The sequence below is a fragment of the Nannobrachium achirus genome, assembly GCF_963921795.1.
Source record: "Nannobrachium achirus genome assembly, chromosome: 2".
In the NCBI taxonomy this organism is placed as follows: Eukaryota; Metazoa; Chordata; class Actinopteri; order Myctophiformes; family Myctophidae; genus Nannobrachium; species Nannobrachium achirus.
The window spans coordinates 77848156-77872947 of NC_137811.1; the positions used below are offsets into that span (position 1 = coordinate 77848156).

Below are 24792 nucleotides of genomic sequence, written 5' to 3' on the forward strand. Positions count from 1 at the left end.
ACTTTTGCCTAGCAACGTCATTTAAACTTTAAAATGCACACACAACTTTGGTCTTTCTAATGCTAATGTAGTGATACGCGGGGGACTCCCACTCGCCAGTCCAACGCACAACCAGTCGTGCTAATAGGGCTGAGCCTGATTAGCAGGGCTGTTGTCGCTGGTTCATGGCTGATACTAACTGTGGGGTGCTACATTCACCCCCCAGGTCTTTTGGAGCGCACCCTCGCGCTTCACACATCACGCCGCGGACCACCGCACACAACGTGGCACTGTTCCTCCTCACGAGGGCATCACGCTCCTCATCCTGCCGACAACGCCAGATGTAGTGATACGCGGAAGCGGGGATTGAACCCGGGACTCCCACTCGCCAGTCCAACGCACAACCAGTCGTGCTAATAGGGCTGAGCCTGATTAGCAGGGCTGTTGTCGCTGGTTCATGGCTGATACTAACTGTGGGGTGCTACACTAACAAATGCTAATGCTCACAAATGCTAATGCTAAAGCTAAAAATGCTAATGCTAACACATGCTAATGCTAACACATGCTAATGCTAAAATGCTAATGCTAATGTTAGAAATGCTAAAGCTAATGCTAAAAATACTAATGTTAAAAATGCTAATGTTAAAAATGCTAATGTTAAAATGCTAATGCTAATGTTAATAAAAATTCTTAAAATGCTAATGTTAAAGCTAATGCTAAAAATGCTGATGAAAAACATTCTAATGCTAATGCTAACTCCAACCGCAACAAAAGGTTGCACATATTAGCGAGCTGCAGGCACACTTAAAATTTCTTAGAAATGTTCTTTTCTAGTTTTCACAATAGAACCGTGTTATACAAAATGTAATTCCTCAACTCGACCCTCCTCCAACCTCCTCCACCCCCCCCCCCCCCCCCCACCCTCATCTCTCTCAGCAGATGATTTTGTCACCTACTTTGAAAAGAAGGTTGATGATATCAGTAGTTATTTCTCCCATCTCCCCCATAATACAGTGTGGGGGAGATGGGACATAATACAGTGTCTGCTGTATTATGGGGGAGATGGGACATAATACAGTGTCTGCTGTATTATGGGGGAGATGGGACATAATACAGTGTCTGCTGTATTATGGGGGAGATGGGACATAATACAGTGTCTACTGTATTATGGGGGAGATGGGACATAATACAGTGTCTACTGTATTATGGGGGAGATGGGAGTGGATGTTTAACTATTGAAAAATAGCAGATTAGTATTGTTTGTAGGCTTTTACTTTCTAGTTTCATTTATTAGAAAATACAGCGCTACAGTAGAGAAACAAAGTTTGCTTTGAGCAAATGTCAAACAGTAGCCTACATACCACAGTAATGGAGCCATGTATGAGGATCACACACATTCAGAATGTGTTCATCATGCTGATGCAGTGTAACATTTGCATCAGCATGAATGATGATGCATTTTGCATCATATGATGCAGCATGATGACTCATATGATGCGAAATGCATCATCATTCATGCTGAAATACTAACATATCTCAAAACACAGATTGAACACAAAAAATAACTCAGGATTGTGTTGATCTTGTCCCAAACAACAATAAAATAAGATTTGGTTGTCCCAGAGGTGAACTGGCCCTTTAAGTATTGACGGTTCAAGTGGTTAAATATCTGAAAACACAAATTGACATGAATCCAAAATACACGTACGATTGTGCTGCCAAACAATGAAACTATATGGATTCTATGAACAGGTTGTGGGGGTCCCTGCTTCATATCTCTCTCAACTAAGGGGTCCCTGCTTCATCTCTCTCTCAACTAAGGGGTCCCTGCTTCATCTCTCTCTCAACTAAGGGGTCCCTGCTTCATCTCTCTCTCTCAACTAAGAGGTCCCTGCTTCATCTCTCTCTCAACTAAGGGGTCCTTGGCCTGAAAACGTTGAAGACCCCTGCTGTAGACTGTAAATATTAATTTTAAGAACACTCTAGTAACCCTAATCCATACATATTGTAACTATTATTAATGACTACTATGTATACATTTAATAACACCAGTAACCCTAATCCATACATATTGTAACTATTATTCAATAACTCCAGTAACTCTAACCATACATACTAGACTGTAACTATTATTAATTGTTGATTTATTTTATCCTAAATTAAACTGAGTTCTCCTGATCAAAGTCAACCTTTATTGATCTGTCTGTCTGTCTGTCTGTCTGTCTGTCTGAGTGTGTGTGTGTGTGTGTGTGTGTGTGTGTGTGTGTGTGTGTGTGTGTGTGTGTGTGTGTGTGTGTGTGTGTGTGTGTGTGTGTGTGTGTGTGTGTGTGTGTGTGTGTGTGTGTGTGTGTGTGTGTGTGTGTGTGTGTGTGTGTGTTCAGGCAGGCTATGAGGGGGTGTATGAGGACAGGAGTGCTAGAACAGACGGTGGATTTGAAATATCTGTAGCTTCAAACACAGCAGACTGTGGAGATAGCAGGAGGTATCTTCACACAGAGCAGACAGTGAAGGTATCTTCAGATAGCAGACAGTGAAGGTATCTTCAGATATCAGACAGTGAAGGTATCTTCAGATATCAGACAGTGAAGGTATCTTCAGATAGCAGACAGTGAAGGTATCTTCAGATATCAGACGGTGAAGGTATCTTCAGATAGCAGACAGTGAAGGTATCTTCAGATAGCAGACAGTGAAGGTATCTTCAGATAGCAGACAGTGAAGGTATCTTCAGATATCAGACAGTGAAGGTATCTTCAGATAGCAGACAGTGAAGGTATCTTCAGATAGCAGACAGTGAAGGTATCTTCAGATATCAGACAGTGAAGGTATCTTCAGATAGCAGACAGTGAAGGTATCTTCAGATATCAGACAGTGAAGGTATCTTCAGATATCAGACAGTGAAGGTATCTTCAAGGAGACAGCAGGGTGAAGATGGTTCTGTGGATCATTGTGAGCTCTGTGCTCTTTCATGGTGAGTAGATCTAATGAATGATGTCACTATGATGACTAAACTGGAAACATCTGAGATGTGGGCTTCTAACAGAGCAACATCAGCAGAAGCAGGGACGTGCTGGGCCCCTGATTCAGCCCGGGAAAAAGAGTTAGAGAGGCCCTCATTGCACGCTATAGAGAGAGATCTCTCTCTATAGCGCTGCGCTGCTGCTGCTGCTGCTACTCAAAGATTTGCCATTTCAGATCATGACAAGTGACAAGCCAGTGGGCCAATTACTGTACATGAGTTATATTTTGTCGTTGTCGGGTGGAAACCTTGTATGTCCAAAACCGTTTGTTTTGTATTTATCATTTTAAAAATGATTTAAACAAGTGAAAACAGCCGATCTACAAGCACACAACGCCTCGCACCGCGAGGCGTTGTGTGCTTGTACTTTTGTGCAACGGCCTTGTATGATGAAGCAGGGCTTTGCTTTGCGAAAAAAATAACATATTTGAAACTTGGAGATACGAGGTTTCTGCCCGACAGTGACAATTTACTTTGTTGGCCGCCCAGCCCCCAAAATGGAACGAAGGCCAACATTTTATTTTTATTTTTTTTCCTAATGGCCAGCCTGGACCGGCCTGGAATGAACCGGCCGTTCGGGAGTTGTCCCGCTTTTCCCAATGGCCAGCACGTCCCTGGTAGCAGGAACAGGTTCAGCAGTAGAGTTGCTAACAATCAGCAGCTTGACATTCACCACTTAGACCCTCTTAAGAAGTTTTTTAAGAACATTTGGCATACAGCGATGTTTTCTTAGCTGTGATTTATGTTCTTATGTTAAAGGGATATTTCACTTTCAAAAAAACTTTTTGACATTTTATAGTCTAATCAGGCTTTTATGAACACCCTGAACAGATTTTAATTTGATTGATTCAATATTTAGATATTTGATGTAAATGTTATCAGGAGGCTTGATCCAGAGCCTCTCCCCATATAGTCCATGGGCCATACGAGATGTCGGTATCGCGGAAAGGTGGCAAAGGTTATCATGCATTTTTGAAAAGCTCTATATCTGTAGATTATAATTTGGTATGATAACCCTTTCTTAGACACAGCTAAATTGGTGTTAGCAGCCGCTAGAGTTGGTGTCCCATTAACTTTACTATACAGGGAAAAAAAGCTAAAAATTAATCTGCTTTAAGTAGCATATGAGGGGTCAAACTAGGGGGTTTTCATGATTCTAAATCCATTGCAAACATCTGATTTGCATAAAAAACATTCATTGGGCTAAAACGGCCCCCACAAAGGTGTGAAAAGTGTTGACTCATCACTTTTCATCACTAAACCATAGTCTTGTGGGGCAGTTTTTAGCCCAAGGAATGTTTTTGTGCAAAACAGATGCTTGCAATGGATTCAGCATCATGAAAAACCCCTAGTTTGACCCCTCATAATAATGCAGATTATTTTATTTTTTTGCTTTTTTTTCTCCTGTATGTAAAGTTTATGGGGCACCAACTCTAGCAGCTGATAACACCAATTTAGCTGTGTCTAAGAAAGGGTTATCATACCAAAATATAATCTACAGATATAGAGCTTTTCAAAAATGCATGGTAACCTTTGCCACCTTTCCGCGATACCGACATCTCGTATGGCCCATGGACTAATACACATCCATTGTAACTTCAAACTCCATTTTAACCATGATAGATTCATTAAAAACACACATTATAATTTTTTTCTTGTGACTCATACTAGCCTCCTAATACGTGAGCAGGCCGTGTTTTTTCGATAACGTTTTTCCTTTATTTTTGATAATTCTTTGGGAAAATTAAAAATATTTAAAAATAAATGAAAAAAAGTTATTATAGAAACACGGCCTGCTCACGTATTAGGAGGGTATTATGAGTCACCAGAAAAATATAATGGGTGTTTTTAATGAATCTATCATGGTTAAAATGAAGTTTGAAGTTACAATAGGTGTGTGTGGGGAGAGGCCCTGGGCCTGGAGGGCCTGGTAACATTTACATCAAATATCAAAATATCGAATAAAGCAAATTAAAATATGTTCAGGGTGTTCATAAAAGCCTGATTAGACGATAAAATGGCCGAAAGTTTTTTTGAAGGTGGAATATCCCTTTAAGAAGAAATCTACGCACACTGTAGAGCACTCTTAGGGTGGCCTTTTAGTTCTTAAGTGTGACAGTTTGTGCAAAAAATATTTATTCTTTAAGTTTCTTCAATTCTGCAGTTGTATAATATATGATTTAAATTACAATAATATTTGTATGGTATCTTTAGAGCAGCGGTTCTCAAAGTGTGGTTTGGGGACCCCCAGGGGTCCTTTAGGGAGTTCCAGGGGGTCCACAGTAAAACGAGGATCAGATAGCCCAACTCCCTACACCCTCACCCCCTCACCCCCCCCCCATAACCCAACTCCCTACACCCTCACCCCCTCACCCCCCCCCCATAATCCAACTCCCTACACCCTCACCCCCCCCCATAACCCAACTCCCTACACCCTCACCCCCCCCCCATAACCCAACTCCCTACACCCCCCCCATAACCCAACTCCCTACACCCTCACCCCCCCCCCCCCATAACCCAACTCCCTACACCCCCCCCCATAACCCAACTCCCTGGGGGGATGGATGCTGGTTAGGGTTAGGTTAGTTTAACCCTGACTAAACAGATGGATGCTGGTTAGGGTTAGGGTTAGTTTAACCCTGACTAAACAGATGGATGCTGGTTAGGGTTAGGGTTAGTTTAACCCTGACTAAACAGATGGATGCTGGTTAGGGTTAGGTTAGTTTAACCCTGACTAAACAGATGGATGCTGGTTAGGGTTAGGTTAGTTTAACCCTGACTAAACAGATGGATGGTGCAGAGGGAGGGAGTGTGTAGGGGGAGGTGTGTATCCAGGGACGTGCTGGGCCCCTGATTCAGCCCAGGAAAAAGAGTTGTAGAGGCCCTCATTGCGTGCTATAGAGAGAGATCTCTCTATAGCGCTGCTGCTACTCAAAGATTTTCCATTTCAGATCATGACAAGTGACAAGCCAGTGGGCCAATTACTGTACATGAGTTATATTTCGTCGTTGTCGGGTGGAAACTTTGTATGTCCAAAACCGTTTGTTTTGTATTTATCATTTTAAAAATGATGAAAACAGCCAATCTACAAGCACACAACTTGTGTGCTTGTAGATCTGCTGTTTTCACTACTTTTGTGCAAAGGCCTTATATGATGAAGCAGGGCTTTGCTTTTGCGAAAAAAATGTATACATTTGAAACTTGGAGATACGAGGTTTCTGCCCGACAGTGACGATTTACTTTGTTGGCCGCCCAGCCTCCAAAATGGAACGAAGGACGAATGGCCGGCCTGGACCGTCCGGGAATGAACCGGCCGTTTGGGAGTTGTCCCGCTTTTCCCAATGGCCAGCACGTCCCTGTGTGTATCTCAAAGTCATGAGTGTTTATGCAGGAGTAGGCCTGCTTATGGCTCTGGTCAAAACATGATTATTTCAATGGGGATGGAGCGGATCTTTTGAGAATCCCACAAATGGCAGATGTTTCAATTGAATCTGCTCCATTCCTATTGAGATGCATCGGCAGAGCTGGCATCCATACTTTGGTGTGACTGTAGCCTAACACAGTGGTTCTCAACCTGTGGGTCGGGACCCCCAGGGGGGTCCCCAAATTATTTTGGGGGGTCCCCAGATGATTAACTTGATGTGCAACATTGTTTTCTCACTCAGTAGTAAACAAACCAACAAGGTTTAAGTGTATACTATAGAGGGTATCTGCACATTTATAAAGTGACAATTTAGTGACTTTTTAATACCTCTAAAATGACAAATTAAACATTGGCCAAATTGTTAAAGCATGCAGATCTTTTAGATTACGGAGTCCTTGTCTGGTATCGCGACGCCCCAGCTGCCTTAAAGCTAAAGCTCCAAACAGCCCAAAACAAACTAATTAGGGTTGTGCTTGGTCTCCCTCCTCTGACCCACCTTACCGAGCATCACCACGAAAGCGTGGGGTGGCTCAAAGTAGCTGACAGAGTACAGCATCTTGCAATGGGCCTGGTGTACGAGATACACTACACCTCCAAGATTCCCATGTACCTGACAAACTACTTCTTAAAGGTCAAGGATGTTCACGATCATAACACCAGAGGCAGCTCCACTAATCATCATCAGCGTAGATTTAACACTAAACAAGGCGCTAACTCGTTCTCCTGCTATACCATCAACATGTGGAACGCCCTTCCACAAGCCCTAAAGGAGAACAAATCCCTAGCCTCCTTCAAAATTGGTATGAAAAGTCACCTTCAGACAGCAGCTACCCGTGACTTGTAAATAGACTAAGCCCCCATGCTCCCCCCCCCCTTTTTCTTTGTATTCTGCCTTTTGTATTTGATGTTATGCTTTTGAAACTGATATTATCCTAGATAAAGTACTATGTTCTATCCGTCTGTCTTTCAATGTTATATGAGATACTTAAAGTGTGGTTCCTGTGGAAATAAGCCTCGGCTTTCTAGGATCTCCTTTTAGTTGACCTTGTACCAGTGATTTGTACTGTCATGAAACTGTACTTTTTTCTATTGCAAACTTCTAATAAATTCTTCAATCAATCAATCAATCTGCTATTTTCACAATAGAACCGTGTTATACAAAATGCTCATAGGATGGGGGGGTCCCCAGTTAAAATATGATTATTTGGGGGTTCCCCAGTTAAAATATGATTATTTGGGGGGGTCCCCAGTTAAAATATGATTATTTGGGGGGTCGTGGCCTGAAAAGGTTGAGAACCTGTGGCCTAACAGAGTATTTCTACATGGTGGTATTGAAAAGTATCAATACTAATGATACTTTTACTTGTAACAGAGTATTATACCGTTTTATTGATACTTTTACTTGTAATAGAGTATTTCTACATGGTGGTATTGATAATTGTACTTGTAATAGAGTATTTCTACATGGTGGTATTGATAGTTGTACTTGTAATAGAGTATTTCTACATGGTGGTATTGATAGTTGTACTTGTAATAGAGTATTTCTACATGGTGGTATTGATAGTTATACTTGTAATAGAGTATTTCTACATGGTGGTATTGATAGTTGTACTTGTAATAGAGTATTTCTACATGCTGGTATTGATAGTTATACTTGTAATATAGTATTTCTACATGGTGGTATTGATAGTTGTACTTGTAATGGAGTATTTCTACATGGTGGTATTGATAGTTGTACTTGTAATAGAGTATTTCTACATGCTGGTATTAATAGTTGTACTTGTAATAGAGTATTTCTACTTTATTGATAGTTGTACTCGAGTATGGTTTTACTCATTAATGTGATGATGTTTCTCTCCAGCTCTCCACGTGTCTCTCATCACAACAGGTAAACAAACATCAATGAATAAATGAATAAATGAATAAATGAATCAATGAATCAATTAATCAATTAATCAATTAATAAATAAAAACAAATAGTAGAGATTGTAACCTAGAACGTTTTGTTCTGATCAAAGTAATATATTACTTTATTTGAGTGTTTGTTCTATTGTGTGTGTGTGTGTGTGTGTGTGTGTGTGTGTGTGTGTGTGTGTGTGTGTGTGTGTGTGTGTGTGTGTGTGTGTGTGTGTGTGTGTGTGTGTGTGTGTGTGTGTGTGTGTGTGTGTGTGTGTGTGTGTGTGTACAGAGCGTGGTGATGTCAGGTTGGTGGGAGGAGCCAGACGCTGTACTGGTGTAGTGGAGATGAAACACCAGGGAGTCTGGAGACCAGTGTATCATGTGTGGGGTTCCTGGACCCCTCAGCTATTATCAGTAGTGTGCAGACAGCTGGGATGTGGATCTGATGGTTCTGGACAAGATAGACTTGGTTCTACACGTCAACCTGTATGGAGGATTTATCCTTCCTGTAAAGGAAGTGAGTCTGCTGTGGTGGAGTGTAGAGGAAGAGTGGTGGTTATTAGCTCCTCCATCACTCACCATCTGACCTGTTCAGGTAACAAACAATGACTTCAACAATGACACTGATCTATACTGTCTGTCTGTCTGTCTGTCTGTCTGTCTGTCTGTCTGTCTGTCTGTCTGTCTTGATGTGAGCTTGTAGATCTGCTATTATAGCTAATGCTTGTACAAAGAAAGAAAATGTGCACATCTATTTCCCTTTTGTGTGTGTGTGTGTGTGTGTGTGTGTGTGTGTGTGTGTGTGTGTGTGTGTGTGTGTGTGTGTGTGTGTGTGTGTGCGCGCGCACGCGCGCGGGGGTGTGTGTGTGTGTGTGTGTGTGTGTGTGTGTGTGTGTGTGTGTGTGTGTGTGTGTGTGTGTGTGTGTGTGTGTGTGTGTGTGTGTGTGTGTGTGTGTGTGTGTGTGAGAGTGCAGTGTGTTTGTAGATACCAAAAGCAGCAGATCTACAAGCTCAAAGTCACATGGCTACGTTTGATGCTTGTGTGGGAAACTGTTGTCAGATCAAGTAGAGAATTCATTCAGGCTTTGTTTCCACTGACTCTGTGGACACAGTCTAGACCAGGGCTCTTCAACAGGGGGTCCGGGACCCCTAGGGGGTCCTCAGAGTTACTACAGGGGGTCCTCCAAATCTTTGTGTGATAGAAAGAAAAAAATAAAATCTCCTTCTTAGCCAGATTCTTAACCAGATTCTGAGAACTTTAGCCAAAAATAGCAGATCTACAAGCTCACAACGCCTCGCGCTGCGAGGCCGCGTTGTGAGCTTGTAGATCAGCTATTTTCAGCAAAGAGGTTTGGTGTAGAGGGGAGAAGTATTGACGTTTCAAGTGGTTAAATATCTGAAAACACAAATTTACATGAATCCAAAACACACTGATGATTGTGCTCTCAAACAATGAAACTATGGAATCTATGAACAGGTTGTGGGGGTCCCTGCTTCATCTCTCTCTCAACTAAGGGGTCCCTGCTTCATCTCTCTCTCAACTAAGGGGTCCCTGCTTCATCTCTCTCTCAACTAAGGGGTCCCTGCTTCATCTCTCTCTCAACTAAGGGTCATCTCTCTCTCAACTAAGGGGTCCCTGCTTCATCTCTCTCTCAACTAAGGGGTCCTGCTTCATCTCTCTCTCAACTAAGGGGTCCCTGCTTCATCTCTCTCTCAACTAAGGGGTCCTGCTTCATCTCTCTCTCAACTAAGGGGTCCCTGCTTCATCTCTCTCTCAACTAAGGGGTCCCTGCTTCATCTCTCTCTCAACTAAGGGGTCCCTGCTTCATCTCTCTCTCAACTAAGGGGTCCCTGCTTCATCTCTCTCAACTAAGGGGTCCCTGCTTCATCTCTCTCTCAACTAAGGGGTCCTTGGCCTGAAAACGTTGAAGACCCCTGGTCTAGATGTATAGAACACAAATCTATCAATGTGATTATAATACATTTACCCCCATTGATTCTGGATGGAGACCCAAATGCATTTGGGTCTCCATCTGGAATCAATGGGCCTGCAAAGAGTCTCCTCAGATGATTGTCTTAGGATGGAATGAGACAAAAACAAACTCAAGTCTCCATGAGGAGTAATTAATAGAAAAAGTCCTTTAAGCCTCTTTCACACAGACTAGGTGAAAACACATCCATCCCATTCATTTCCAATGGGAGCATGATGCGTGACAGTCCGTCTTGTAGGATACGGCAAAGTTGTGTCTGCTGTGCCGTATCAGAGAGGCGGGTATGGCTGCAGCCGTGGAGCTCCTCCCTCAGCAGAGCTCTCTCGTCAGATCTCCTGTCTCAACGGCAAGTCTACAGGGTCAAACATCCTAAAACAGTAAAGATCCGACTTTGGGGCCTCGGCCTGGGCCGACTGCAGAGTGGCTCACACTGGGGGACCACCTCCAGGGACCCCTGGAGGTATCGCGGAGCTCCAGGGACCCCCTGGCGGCGGCGCACCGCCTCCCGTGTAGCCGCAAAAATGACCCCTCCAACGGGGCTGCTCACGGGGAATTCTCGGGGACCACTGCTCCGGGGACCCCTGGAACGGACGCAAAAGTAGATGCGCCGCCTAGTGGAGGACCCCCGCCACTGTAGTGCACATAAAAGGCCCTAGCTCGGCCCCGAGCGACCGGGAGAGCCGGGGCCGGCACCCACACGTCGGCCTCAGCGGTGCGGAGGCTGCCCTGGGTAGAGTGCCACCTAGCGGTGGACCCCCGCCACTGGAACCCGCTTAAAAGGGCGTAACTCGGCCTCCGAGCGATCGGGAGACCCAGGGGGTCCCCGGGGCCCACGGTGGTCCCCCGCGGTGCCGAAAAAAACAAAAAATAGGCGAATCTAGCAGATCTACAGGCTACTGCTCCACTCCACGGGCCGAGGCTCGGCCGGGGAGGGGTCCACAGACCCCTGCTCCTCAGGGGGGGGTCCCCGGGGCTCCCTCCCCTCCGACCCACTGCCTGGGCCCCGCCACGCCGTCCAGGGACCCCCATGGACCCCCGTTAAACCACAAATGAAGTGATTGTAGCGGATCAACAAGCTCATTTTCTCCAAACGCAGCTCAACCGCCGTACGGGCCTCGGTCACATGGGTCCCTGGAGGTCACATGGGTCACTGGAGGTCACATGGGTCCCTGGAGGTCACATGGGCTCCTGCCTGGAGTCCAAGGCACGGTGGTTGAGCTGCGGTTGGAGAAAGCCTGGAGCTTGTAGATCTGCTACTTTGGGGTATTTTTTTTTCGGGGTCCGTGAACAGCGTGGCGGGGCCCCGCGGCGCCGGCATCCGTGGGGGTCCACTGGGGGCCCTGGAGGTGGTCCGGCCGCCGGGGACCCCCTGGGTGGCGGCCCCGGCTCTCCTGGTCGCTCGGAGGCTGCAGTGGTGGGGGTCCACCGCTAGGTGGTGCTCCGTGCCGCCGAGGCCGACGCGTGGGTCGCTAGGAGACCGAGCTAGGGCCTTTTATGTGCACTACAGTGGCAGGGGTCCTCCACTAGGTGTGGGTCTACTTTTGTGTTCGTTCCAGGGGTCCCCGGAACAGTGGTCCCTGGGAATTCCCCGTGAGCAGCCCCCTTGGAGGGGTCATTTTTGCAGCTACACGGGGGGTCCCTGGAGCTCCACGATACCTCCAGGGGTCCCTGGAGGTGGTCCCCCAGTGTGTGCCACTCTGCAGTCCCAGGCCGAGGCCCCAAAGTCGGATACAGTCTCTTTACTGTTTTAGGATTTTTGACCCTGTAGACTTGCCGTTGACTCCACCCTGCAGCCAGACGCTCTTGGTATCTGACGGACTGACAAGGACACATCTCATTTAAATAAAGTTCATCTCATTTAAATAAAGTTCATCTCATTTAAATAAAGTTCATCTCAACCGCGACCGAGTATTTCCCGGTGAACCTGTGCGCAAAGGTGGGGGCCGATGGGCAAGGAGGGTTGCGAGAAACAACTAAAATAAGACCTTAAAACCTGGCGAAAACAGTTGCGTGCATTAGCGGAGGATGACGATAAAGGAAATCATTAAATGGTAAACATTAAATGAACTTCTGAAAAGCCTACACGGCCTAACTCTTTCTGTGCCAAATGCCAAAATGGCTCCAAGGTAGATGTGCCACGGTTTTGTATGTTTTTCTTTACTATGCAATGAAAAAAAAAAGATCTTTTTTTATATAATTTTTTTTCCCCACAGAAACAGACACAGTTGTTGTGATTCAGTGGCAAAAATAATTTTGTCAATCAGACAAATGGTTCCAGAGATAGAGCTGTTTGAATGAAAAAAAGTGTCCATCCACTAGAATGAACACACATTTTCTCAATCAGCTAAACGAGGGAGCCAACACACAAACAGAGAAAAGCATCTCTCTGATCTCAGGTCATTTTGACATCTTAAAAAAAAAAAAAAAGGAAAAAAAAAAAAAAAACTTTTTTTCTATACAAAAAACACAAAAGACGTCAAAGACGTCATTGGCACCCAGCGCCTTTGAAAAAAAACCGTCAAGAGACGTCATTGGCACTGAATGAGTACATGGCAAAAACAGTTGTGTGCATTAGCGCAAGATTAGATGAGGATAAAGGAAATAATTAAATGGGAAACATTAAATTAACTTCTGAAAAGGCTTCTAAGCCTACGCTAGCCTACTAAAAACTAGAGAACCGCGATCTTGCCACACGTGAATAATTGTGGTTGTAAACAATATCACAGACAATATAAATCCTTAGTCTAGTTGTGGGAAGAAAAGGATATCATCATGGCCCCAAATAACTTTTAAATATCTTGCAATTGGCGACAAGTCTCTTACTAAATCGCCTCTCATTCTCAATACATAAAGGCTAAGCTATTTAAGTGGTGCGTGGGCTTGGTGCGTGTTCCCCACACTCCCAAGCCCCCACCTTTCAAGTTCAAGTTCACTTTATTGTCACTTAGGATGCACGGTTTAGGTACATACATGTGAAAAACTTATGCACAGGAGCTCCAATAAAAACAACCAATAAAAACAACAACAGTAAAACATGATCATATCATCACATGATAAAAGCCTAAAAACACAGGTCAATAAAGTCAGTCCAAAAGTGCATAGTGCAAAGTGCATAGCCTTCTAAAGTGCTTTACAGTAATATTGCACATTCACAGTCACTTTTTGTTAAGGATCCTGACAGCCTGCGGAAAGAAACTGTTCCTCAGCCTGCTTGTGCGAGCTGGCAGGATTTTATATCCCTTCACCCTTTGTGAGCGGTTGGGTGAGAAGAGTCCTCTGTGGGGGTGGGTGGGGTCCTCAATGATCCTCAGGGACTTGTTGAGGCATCGCTGGGCGTATAGGTCCTCCAGACTGGGCAGCTCGCACCCAGTGATCTTTCCGGCGGTGCGGACAACCCTCCTCAACGCCTTCTGGTTTTTGTCCGTACAGCTGCCGTACCAGGAGGTAAAGCTGCCCGTCAGGAGGCTCTCTATTGTTCCTCTATAGAAGTCCCTGATGGTATTGGGTCTCAGGCCAAATTTCTTCAGCCGCCTGAGGCCATACAGGCGCTGTTGAGCCTTTTTCACAATGGCAGTGACGTGGCAGTCCCAGGTCAGGTCTTTCTGAATGTTCACCCCGAGGTATTTAAAACTGTCCACTCTTTCCACCACTGTGCCATTGATGCTGACTGGCTGGAGCTCATCTTTCTTCTTCCTGTAGTCGACCACTATCTCCTTAGTCTTCTTGACATTCAGGGAGAGGTGATTTTCCAGACACCACTGCTCCAGAGTGGCCACCTCCTCCCTGTAGGCCGACTCGTCGCCACCAGAGATCAAGCCAACCACTGCCGTGTCGTCCGCGAACTTTACGACATGGTTTGACTCCTGTGTCGCAATGCAGTCATATGTGTACAACGAGTACAGCAGGGGACTGAGGACACAGCCCTGTGGTGCCCCAATACTGACAGTTAGGCTGGAGGACATGCGACCATCCACTCTCACTGTCTGGGGGCGGTCTGTCAGGAAGCTCTGGATCCAGTTGCACAACGATGTATTCAGGCCCAAGTCTCGGAGCTTTCCATCAAGCCTGGAGGGAATTATGGTGTTAAATGCGGAACTGTAGTCCACAAACAGCATCCTCACATAGGTGCGACTTCCCTCCAGGTGGGTAAGGGCCGTGTGCAGGACATGGGCGATGGCATCTTCGGTGCTCCTGTTTGCACGGTATGCAAACTGTAGGGGGTCGAGGGTGGGCGGAAGCATGGGCAGTATGAGTCCTTTGACCAGGCCCTCGAAGCATTTGCTCACTATGGGAGTGAGTGCTATAGGGCGCCAGTCATTTAGGCCAGTCACCTTCGGCAACTTAGGAATGGGGACGATGGTACTGGTCTTGAAGCTGGTGGGAACGTAGCTGAGGGAAAGGGACAGGTTGAAAATGTCAGTGAATACGTCCGCCAACTGGTAAGCACACGCCAACTGGTAAGCACACGCCTTCAGGACGCGTCCCACAATGCCGTCTGGGCCAGCTGCCTTCCTTGGGTTGATCCGCTTGAAGGAGCGGTATACTTCAGCCCGTGTGATGGAGAGAGGGAGGTGCTGGTCTCCACCAGAGGTGGAGTGGGGGCGTGGGGGTATTCCAGAAGGGCTCTGCTCCCCCCTCCCCATGCCAATGGGGGGGGGGGTTGCAGAGGTGGGTGCTCACTGCTGAAGCCAGGGTGAGCGGAGGGGTCGAACCTGGCAGAGAAGGAGTTAAAGTCGTCTGGAAAGGTGGGTGTTGTGTGCTGGGTTTGCTGTGTGCTCCCCCTAAAGTCTGTTATGGCTTGAAGCCCCTGCCATAGGTGCCTCGGGTTGCTGGTGATGAGTTTTGACTCCAATCGTTGACCATACTCCTTCTTCCCCTGTTTGATGGCCGCTCTAAGTGCATAGCGTGCATGTCTGTACTCCTCCACTGAGCCTGTTGTATAGGCTACAGATCTTGTATGGAGGGCTGCACGTATGTCACCATTAATCCATGGCTTCTGGTTAGGCATGATCTTTATGTTCCTAACTGGGACAACAGTCTCTGTACACTCCCTGATGTAGGTGGTTACATTGTTGGTATAGTCGTCCAGATTCCCAGCCGACTTGAACGCCTCCCAATCGGTGTTGTCAAAACAGTCCTGCAGGATCGCCTCTGATTGGTCAGACCAGCGTCGGACAGTTCTGTGGACCGGGGGCTCTCTCTTCAGTCTCTGCCTATAGGCAGGGAGCAGGAGGATAGAGCAGTGATCCGATTTGCCAAAAGCCGGGCGGGGGAGGGCTCTGTAACTTTCCCGGAAGAGCGTGTAGCAGTGGTCGAGTGTGTTTTCCCCTCGCGTTTTAAACTTAATGTGTTGGTGTAATTTGGGCATGTATTTGGTGTAATCTGCATGATTAAAGTCCCCGACTATAACCAGCGCTGTGTCCGGTTGTGCCGTCTCCTGTCTGCTGATTATTCCATGGAGTTCCTGGAGTGCAGCGTCCTTGTTTGCGTGCGGTGGAATGTACACAGCAGCTATCGTGACAGATGTAAATTCACGAGGGAGCCATACAGGACGACACTGCAGCAGAAGACACTCCAGGTTCAGGGAACAAACTGAATGAACAGTTGAGATGTTTCCCTCATGACACCAGGCCCGGTTCACCATGAGACATACGCCATACGTTTTCTTCTGCGAGAGCTCCGTGTCCCGATCCTTGCGATGCACAGAGAAGCCCATGGGTGCGATGGAATGGCTTGGTGTTTCTGCCGTTAGCCATGTCTCTGTCAGACAGATCACGTTACATCTTCTGATGTCGGGCTGGAAAAAGACCCGTGCGCGAAGTTCGCACAGTTTATTCTCCAGTGACTGTACATTTGACAGCAACAGGCTAGGGAGTGGGGCTCTGTGTGCACGCCGCCTCAGCCGGACCAGATTACCGGCTCGTCTGCCTCTTTTCCTCCGCTGGATTCTCCTCAGTTCGGGGAATGGGGCGAGAGGGTCCGGACATAAACGGTGAGTCTGGCATACTTCTTTAATGTCCAGAAGTGTTTGTTTGCTGTATGCAATCTGTTTGGTGCTAGATGCACTGCTAAGTGCACTGCTAACAGTTGCCATTATACAGCCAAACCGGTCGGATATATAATCCTTTTCTAAAACTAACTATACTGTATTTGACTCAAACTAATCTAAGCCTAATAGTACTAAAAGCACCTAATAGTACTAATAGTACTAAAGTACAGTCCTATTTTGCGGAGCTCCCTCGCACGTCGCCGTCCTCACGGCGCCGTCAACCAACCTTTGTGCTCAGGTTCACCGGGAAATACTCGGTCGCATCTCAACCAACTTCATGCTAATCTGATCCATCCGTGAGCTCCCTGCAGCCAATGAGAGCAGAGCTGCTGTGAGCTCCCTGCAGCCAATGAGAGCAGAGCTGCTGTGAGCTCCCTGCAGCCAATGAGAGCAGAGCTGCTGTGAGCTCCCTGCAGCCAATGAGAGCAGAGCTGCTGTGAGCTCCCTGCAGCCAATGAGAGCAGAGCTGCTGTGAGCTCCCTGCAGCCAATGAGAGCAGAGCTGCTGTGAGCTCCCTGCAGCCAATGAGAGCAGAGCTGCTGTGTGTAGAGGCGTGGCTGTGGGAAATGACAGGAAGTGATGTAAACAGAGTGACTGACCAATGAGACGCCTACGTGTTGGAGCCGTTTAGGATTGTCTTTCATACGTCTTGACCAGAGCGGTCTACGACACTCCCTCTAGAACACTCCCTCTAGAACTCCATGTCTGAAACGTAGACTGTAGAAAAATAGGGAGGATTCAGCAGTTTTTTATTAACTTCAGTGACTTAACCGCATCGAAGCAGCAGGCAATGCATTTCATACAACGGTCTGTGATTCACTAAAAATACCTACTCTTATGTAAAAATCACAAAGGATTTCCATTAACACTTTGAAATCATTCACAGATTAATTTAATGATCATCTATGTTGGTTGGTGGGGAGTGGATTGGAAGGACTACAGCAGTGTGTATATTAGTAGCTATTACTCCACTGGTCTGAATCCTCTGAGAAGAGTGTTTATATTAGTAGCTATTACTCCACTGGTCTGAATCCTCTGAGAAGAGTGTTTATATTAGTAGCTATTACTCCACTGGTCTGAATCCTCTGAGAAGAGTGTTTATATTAGTAGCTATTACTCCACTGGTCTGAATCCTCTGAGAAGAGTGTTTATATTAGTAGCTATTACTCCACTGGTCTGAATCCTCTGAGAAGAGTGTTTATATTAGTAGCTATTACTCCACTGGTCTGAATCCTCTGAGAAGAGTGTTTATATTAGTAGCTATTACTCCACTGGTCTGAATCCTCTGAGAAGAGTGTTTATATTAGTAGCTATTACTCCACTGGTCTGAATCCTCTGAGAAGAGTGTTTATATTAGTAGCTATTACTCCACTGGTCTGAATCCTCTGAGAAGAGTGTTTATATTAGTAGCTATTACTCCACTGGTCTGAATCCTCTGAGAAGAGTGTTTATATTAGTAGCTATTACTCCACTGGTCTGAATCCTCTGAGAAGAGTGTTTATATTAGTAGCTATTACTCCACTGGTCTGAATCCTCTGAGAAGAGTGTTTATATTAGTAGCTATTACTCCACTGGTCTGAATCCTCTGAGAAGAGTGTTTATATTAGTAGCTATTACTCCACTGGTCTGAATCCTCTGAGAAGAGTGTTTATATTAGTAGCTATTACTCCACTGGTCTGAATCCTCTGAGAAGAGTGTTTATATTAGTAGCTATTACTCCACTGGTCTGAATCCTCTGAGAAGAGTGTTTATATTAGTAGCTATTACTCCACTGGTCTGAATCCTCTGAGAAGAGTGTTTATATTAGTAGCTATTACTCCACTGGTCTGAATCCTCTGAGAAGAGTGTTTATATTAGTAGCTATTACTCCACTGGTCTGAATCCTCTGAGAAGAGTGTTTATATTAGTAGCTATTACTCCACTGGTCTGAATCCTCTGAGAAGACGTGTGTTATAACTGGGAAGAGAGTGCAAGGGGGGCTTTGGCAGCGCTACCCCATGATAACTGATAAATGGATGCGTTAGTCAAAACTGTGTCACTCACATAATTAATGCCGTATCGAATCTATCGATAGAGCACAATCTCTATCGATTCACATATCGTCGGAGTTTATTTCGATATATCGCCATATCGATTAATCGAACCCACCCCTAATAATTTGCCCACATTTTGTTGTCAGGGAATGTTTGCCATTAGTAACAACAGATTGGATGCCCACGACGCGCCAACTCGTCAAACTCTTTGATGTCTTCCGGGTGCCCACAGCGTGTTTGACGTGTTGTACAGTAAGCTCTAGCTTACTGTACGACGAGGCACCCGCCTGTGAAGAGAAACACTCCAAATTCCCCAAATGCAACGGGAGATCACGTGACCAGGAAATCGCGGCTCCTATGAGATTCACAAAAGTGCATTTATTTCACAATCTAACTTTTAAATCACGTTCATGTTTAAAACGTGGCCTTCTCTACCGGCCGTTACAAAAGCACTGATGCCCACGATTGTTATTTTTCTGTTCTGAGAAAAAGAAAATACTATAGCAAAAAAGTCAGGGCATACTCGGATTACGTTTACTCTGATTACTTTTACACTGAGGCTCCAAAACAAGGTAAAATGGCGGGTTTCCATGGCAACCGCCGATTAAATCTTGAATAATCTTGGGCACCTGGTGTGGTTATTAAATCCATGCTGGCGCGCGTGTGTCCATAATCCATGTAATTTACCGGTGAGCGTGTGTCCATTGTGCACACGAACGGTGCCGTGCATGACGGACGCACATGTGGTATTTAGCATGGAGAAGAAAAAACAGACGTGCGACTTGTTATGAACGAGCTGCAGCCAACAGAACATGGTGCCGGATTGACAAAATGAGCATAGGACACTAGGGCTGTGAATGGTTCCCAGATGAATGGGTGTCTATGAGGAAATGCAGTCGATAGCAGCGTGTGGCCGCTATGCATTATGGGATATGAAGTTGTTTTGTCCTGGATATAGAGTTGTTTTCAGCTGCCACGGCAGAGGTACTTGTTTACCTGGTAACCATGGTAACCAAGTGAGACGTCTCTCGACGTCTTAACACACGGGTGACTAACAGGTCATTTTGGCCGATTTTGAGATTGCAAAGTGCAATAACTCTCCCCGTGAAGGTCTCAGAAATTTCCCCTTCCATGACTTTTCCTAATGTTCTCGTTTTTTTTCCCCCTTCTCATTTCCTAAGTATGAAATAATATACATTTATACCACTCTGACTGCATTTATAGGTCAAATTGACAGGTAAATTCTTTAAATATTTTGCCCAGGAGAGCAACACCTCCTCCCCTGCTGCCAGCAGGGGTTCTATTGTCAATAGAACAACAGACAATAGAACCCCCGCTGGCAGCAGGGGTTCTATTGTCAATAGAACAACAGACAATAGAACCCCCGCTGGCAGCAGGGGTTCTATTGTCAATAGAACAACAGACAATAGAACCCCCGCTGGCAGCAGGGGTTCTATTGTCAATAGAACAACAGACAATAGAACCCCCGCTGGCAGCAGGGGTTCTATTGTCAATAGAACAACAGACAATAGAACCCCCGCTGGCAGCAGGGGTTCTATTGTCAATAGAACAACAGACAATAGAACCCCCGCTGGCAGCAACGGAGGAGGTGTTGCTCTCCTGGGCAAAAAGGGAGAGAATTTACCTGTCAATTTGACCTATAAATGCAGTCAGAGTGGTAGTTTTTATTTTATTTTCAGTCACCCGAGTGTTAAGGGAGAACTGGCAACCAAAGTGTATATTGATGACTTCAGGGATATCCATATATGGGCATGAAATAATTAATTTGCAACATCATTGTGATGATCGTGGGTAGATAGCTACTGATCAACCCTGGCTGGGTCACCCAGGTGAGGGGTATGATGCTGCGAGACCCGAAACCCTGATGAGCTTGGGCTACATCACTGAGGATACGTCCCAGGTGCATCCATGCCATGTTTTTTTTCTTTTTTTTTTAATGATGTCAGAACATGTCAGCTATAGGCCTATCCATCTGCTGAGCTGGGATGATATTGATGACATCAGGGATCTCCATATATGGGTGTAAAAGGGACAAGGACAAAATTAATTTGCGACATCATTGTGATGTCAGAACAGATCAGCTATATCCTTCTGCAGAGCTGGGATGAGGTGTCGTTGTGATGTCAGAAGAGTGACAGACAGAAAGACAGACAGACAGACAGACAGACAGACAGACAGACAGACAGACAGACATGAGCCTACGGTCGCAACAACCCATCCAAAATTGTACATTTTGTAACATTTGAAACATTTAGAATGTTGTTACTTAAAGCAGAAATAAGCAGTTTTCTGCTGACATAAGCAGGAATCATGCAATTGCTTATTTAAAAAAATATATTTTAATTTAATTTTATTCAGGCGGCTAACAATGCTTCCTAAGGAAATGTTGTGTGTGACACTTCCTGGGGCTACAATCTGCCTCCAAAACTATTATCTTTATCTGTGAGAAGTTCTGTCATTGGTCGATTAAACTGGGTGCCCATCCAAAATAACAGACCAATCAGGACCGCCTCTTGTTCTTGTTCAGATTGGTTGACCTGTCTGTCAATCCTTTTAGCCCCGGTCGGCTGGTTCATGCACCAATGAGCTGCTAGTGACAGAGCTTCTTACAGATAAAATAATAGTTTTGGAGGCAGACTGCGGCTCCTAGAAGCACCACAGAGACTAGATTTGTTTAGGGAGAATTGTTAGCTGCCTGAATATAATAAAATAAAAATACAAAATAAAAATAAGCAATTGCATGATTACTGCTTATGTCAGCAGAAAACTGCTTATTTCTGCTTTAAAGGCCCATGTTATGCTTCCATGTCTGCCCTCTCTCTACAGGTGTTATGCAGGCGACCGGACACCAAGGGAGCGCAGTTACAATCTGGTGTCCCTACCAAGAGGGCTATGGGTCTGCCTACCAGCACTACCTGTGTAGAGGAAGCTGTGGCGATGCTGACGTTGTTATTCAGAGCTTAATTGGTGTTTCTGGTGAGATCAAGCAGGGCAGATACTCTATTCGTGATGATGCTGTGAACAGAGCATTTCCAGTCACCATCTCTGACCTTCAGCTCAGCCATTCAGGACAATACTGGTGTGGAGTGAGTAGGGCAGGGATAGACCTCTACACTGAAGTACAGCTGAAAGTAACAGGTAAGAGTTTTTATCATGATTCTTTTTTACTTCAATATGAAGGAATCTAAACGTTTATGAATTTAAAAAAATACCCCCATCTAAAACCTAAAAGTCAGCATGTTAAAGGTCTTTTTACAGTAAATTATTATCAGTAATTAATATGTACCATTTGAGTACATACCAGCATGCATCCATATAGTACTCAAATGTCCATAATTTGAGGTTTTGATTGATTGATTATTTTATTAGACAAAAATGGAGAACAGTACAGTCAATACAATATAAATGAAGTACAGTACAAGTAGAGTTAAACACCCTGCCTAAAAGGAACCCAAATAAGACTTTTTACGGTCTTTTTTACGTTGGAAGCCCTCAGTGTTTAAATCATATTTTCTTTATATATCCATCCATCTTCAATCGCTTATCCGGAATCGGGTCGCGGGGGTAACAGTTCCAACTGAGACTTCCAGATTTCCTTATCCTGCGCAACTTCCTCCACTCCCTCTGGGAGTATACCGAGGCGTTCCCAGGCCAGTTTGGAGATATAATCCTTCCATCTGGTCTTTGGTCTGCCACGGGGTCTCCTCCCAGTGGGACGTGCATCGAGGACCTTCCTAGGAAGGCGCTCGGGGGGGCATCCGTACTAGATGCCCCAACCACCTAAGCCGACTCCTTTCCAAGTGAATATATATATATATATATATATGTTACAGTAGTCCGAGCATTTCAGGCAAAAATCGTGCACTTTATGAAAGAAGCTTGACATTTGGCACACAGTTAGAACATGCCATATGGAACATTTTTGGCTATAGGGGCATCGCAGATTTGTCTTTCGAAACTTGTGGGAGCCAATCAAAGTTGGGCTCTCATACACTTTACTATACAGTACAATAATACAAAAAATAAATATGCTTTAAGTAGCACGTGAGGGGTCAAACAATGTTTTTTTTCCGGGATTCTGAATCCAATGCAAGCATTTGTTTTGCACAAAAAACATTCCTTTTTGAAATAACGGCCCTGACAAAACTGTGAAAAGTGATGACTCATCACTAAACCATCACTAAAGCATAGTTTTATGGGGACTGTTTTTAGCCCAAGGAATGTTTTTCGTGCAAAACGAATGCTTGCATTGGATTCAAGATCCCGAAAAATACCTAGTTTGACCCCTCACATGCTACTTAAAGCATATTTATTTTTGTATTATTGTACTGTATGGTAAAGTCTATGAGAGCCCAACTTTGATTGGCTCCCACAAGTTTCGAAAGACAAATCTGCGATGGCCCTATAGCCAAAAATGTTCCATATGGCATGTTCTAACTGTGTGCCAAATTTCATGCTTCTTTCATAAAGTGCACGATTCCATCAAAATACTGCCCCAAACGCCTGGACTACAGTCAGTTTGGGTAACTCAGTGAGATTGGGGTAAGAGCGCTCGTTTTGTAATTCACCACACACCCCTAACACCACCTGGATCAATTCACTGTGATAGTCTCTTATCAGCACACCTGTGTAATTCTGTGTTGTCACCATGAGATGGCGACAACAGCCATTCACTTGTGTAGTGGCTGATGTCACAGCTCAGATGTGTTTAGCCATTAGCTTACTATGCCTTACTCTAACCCTAACCCTAACCCAGTAAAACTATGCCTAACCCTAACCCTAACCCCTAAACCTAACCTCAGTAAAACTATGTCTAACTCTAACCCTAACCCTAAACCCAACGCTCCGGTTCTCGATCTCACTGAAACAAACAAAAAAAAATGGTCATCACAGAAGAATCTGTAAGGTGGATTTTATTTTACTTGTAATAGAGTATTTCTACATGGTGGTAAAGTTGTACTTGTAATAGAGTATTTCTACATGGTGGTATTGATAGTTGTACTTGTAATAAAGTATTTCTACATGGTGGTATTGATAGTTGTACTTGTAATAGAGTATTTCTACATGGTGGTATTGATAGTTGTATTCACATTTATGTGAATGAATGAATGAATGAATAAATAAATAAATAAATAAATAAATAAATAAATAAATAAATAAATAGTAGAGATTGTAACCTAGAAGCTTTTGTTCTGATGAAAGTAATATATTACTTTATTTGAGTGTTTATTCTAGTGTGTGTGTGTGTGTGTGTGTGTGTGTGTGTGTGTGTGTGTGTGTGTGTGTGTGTGTGTGTGTGTGTGTGTGTGTGTGTGTGTGTGTGTACAGATGGTGATGTCAGGTTGGTGGGAGGAGCCAGTCGCTGTACTGGTGTAGTGGAGATGAAACACCAGGGAGTCTGGAAACCAGCGATTAGTTATGAGGGGGATCGTTATATCTGGACCCCTCAGCTATCATCAGTAGTGTGCAGACAGCTGGGATGTGCATCTGATGGTTCTGGAGAATGGAGACAAGGTTCTACACAACAACCTGTATGGTGGATTCATCCTGACTGTAATGGAAGAGAATCTGCTGTGGTGGTGTGTAGAGGAACAGTGGAGGGTGCTATTTCCCACTCCACTGTGGAGCTGACCTGTTCAGGTAACAAACAATGGGCCTCATTCACCAATAAGTTCTTATTAACTTTCTTCTTAAAGGACCTACACCATGAATTTTCACTTTTTCTATTTTAAAACCTTTTTTTGGGGTCCCACTGGCACCTTCTATCCTCACAAAGTCCTATTTCTGACCGTTGTGTCTTTCTCTGGTTTTGGGCAGACAGAGATGAAAAGCTTTCCACGGGTTCTCAGAACAGTGCTGTTGTGAGAGTTGACGAGAGTGACGTCACTCTCGGATTCCCGTTTTTTTTTTCAGTCTTTTTTCAAAACTTTTTTTTTTCAAAACTTTTTTTTTTCCAAAAAATGCAATGCAGAGTCAAAAAAAAAATCAAATTTTTCTTTTTTCAAAACTTCAAAAATTTTTTTTTTTCAAAAATCTTTTTTTTTTCAAAAAAATTTTTTTTTTCAAAAACTTTTTTTCAAAAACTTTCTTTTCAAAAAACTTTTTTTTTTCAAAAAACTTTTTTTTTTCAAAAAACTTTTTTCAAAAAACTTTTTTTTCAAAAAACTTTTTTAAACTTTTTTTTTTTTCAAAAAACTTTTTTTTTTTCAAAAAACTTTTTCTTCTTCTGGAAAAACCCCACTAGATGCGCCCCTGAGCAAACAGAGGCCGTTTTGGTATTGCAGCTGGAGAGCCTCATTATAGTAGAGCTAGAACAAACAAAAAGAATGGTCAGAGTGTTTTTTGAGGGTTAAAACCTGTCTAAGACTCAATTTTGAGCA

At 44.4% G+C, this 24792-nt stretch overlaps 1 protein-coding gene across 5 annotated transcripts in view; it reads left to right on the forward strand.

Moving 5' to 3' along the window:
- Positions 1–2369: 2369 nt before the first annotated feature.
- The window catches only part of LOC308307808 (elastase-1-like), a 66095-nt gene continuing 43672 nt past the window's right edge, over positions 2370–24792 (forward strand). For 3 of the 5 annotated variants that reach the window (XR_013963242.1, XR_013963243.1, XM_080753103.1), the window contains exons 1-5: positions 2370–2947; positions 8281–8307; positions 8608–8913; positions 21239–21550; positions 23741–24052. Coding sequence is in view for 3 of the 5 variants with exons in the window: in XM_080753103.1 (XP_080609229.1) it covers positions 2908–2947; positions 8281–8307; positions 8608–8913; positions 21239–21550; positions 23741–24052 (997 nt within the window). In the remaining 2 variants the exon portion in view is untranslated. The remainder of the gene's footprint in view (positions 2948–8280; positions 8308–8607; positions 8914–21238; positions 21551–23740; positions 24053–24792) is intronic. The other 2 variants (XM_080753104.1, XM_080753105.1) reach the window with 2 other exon arrangements.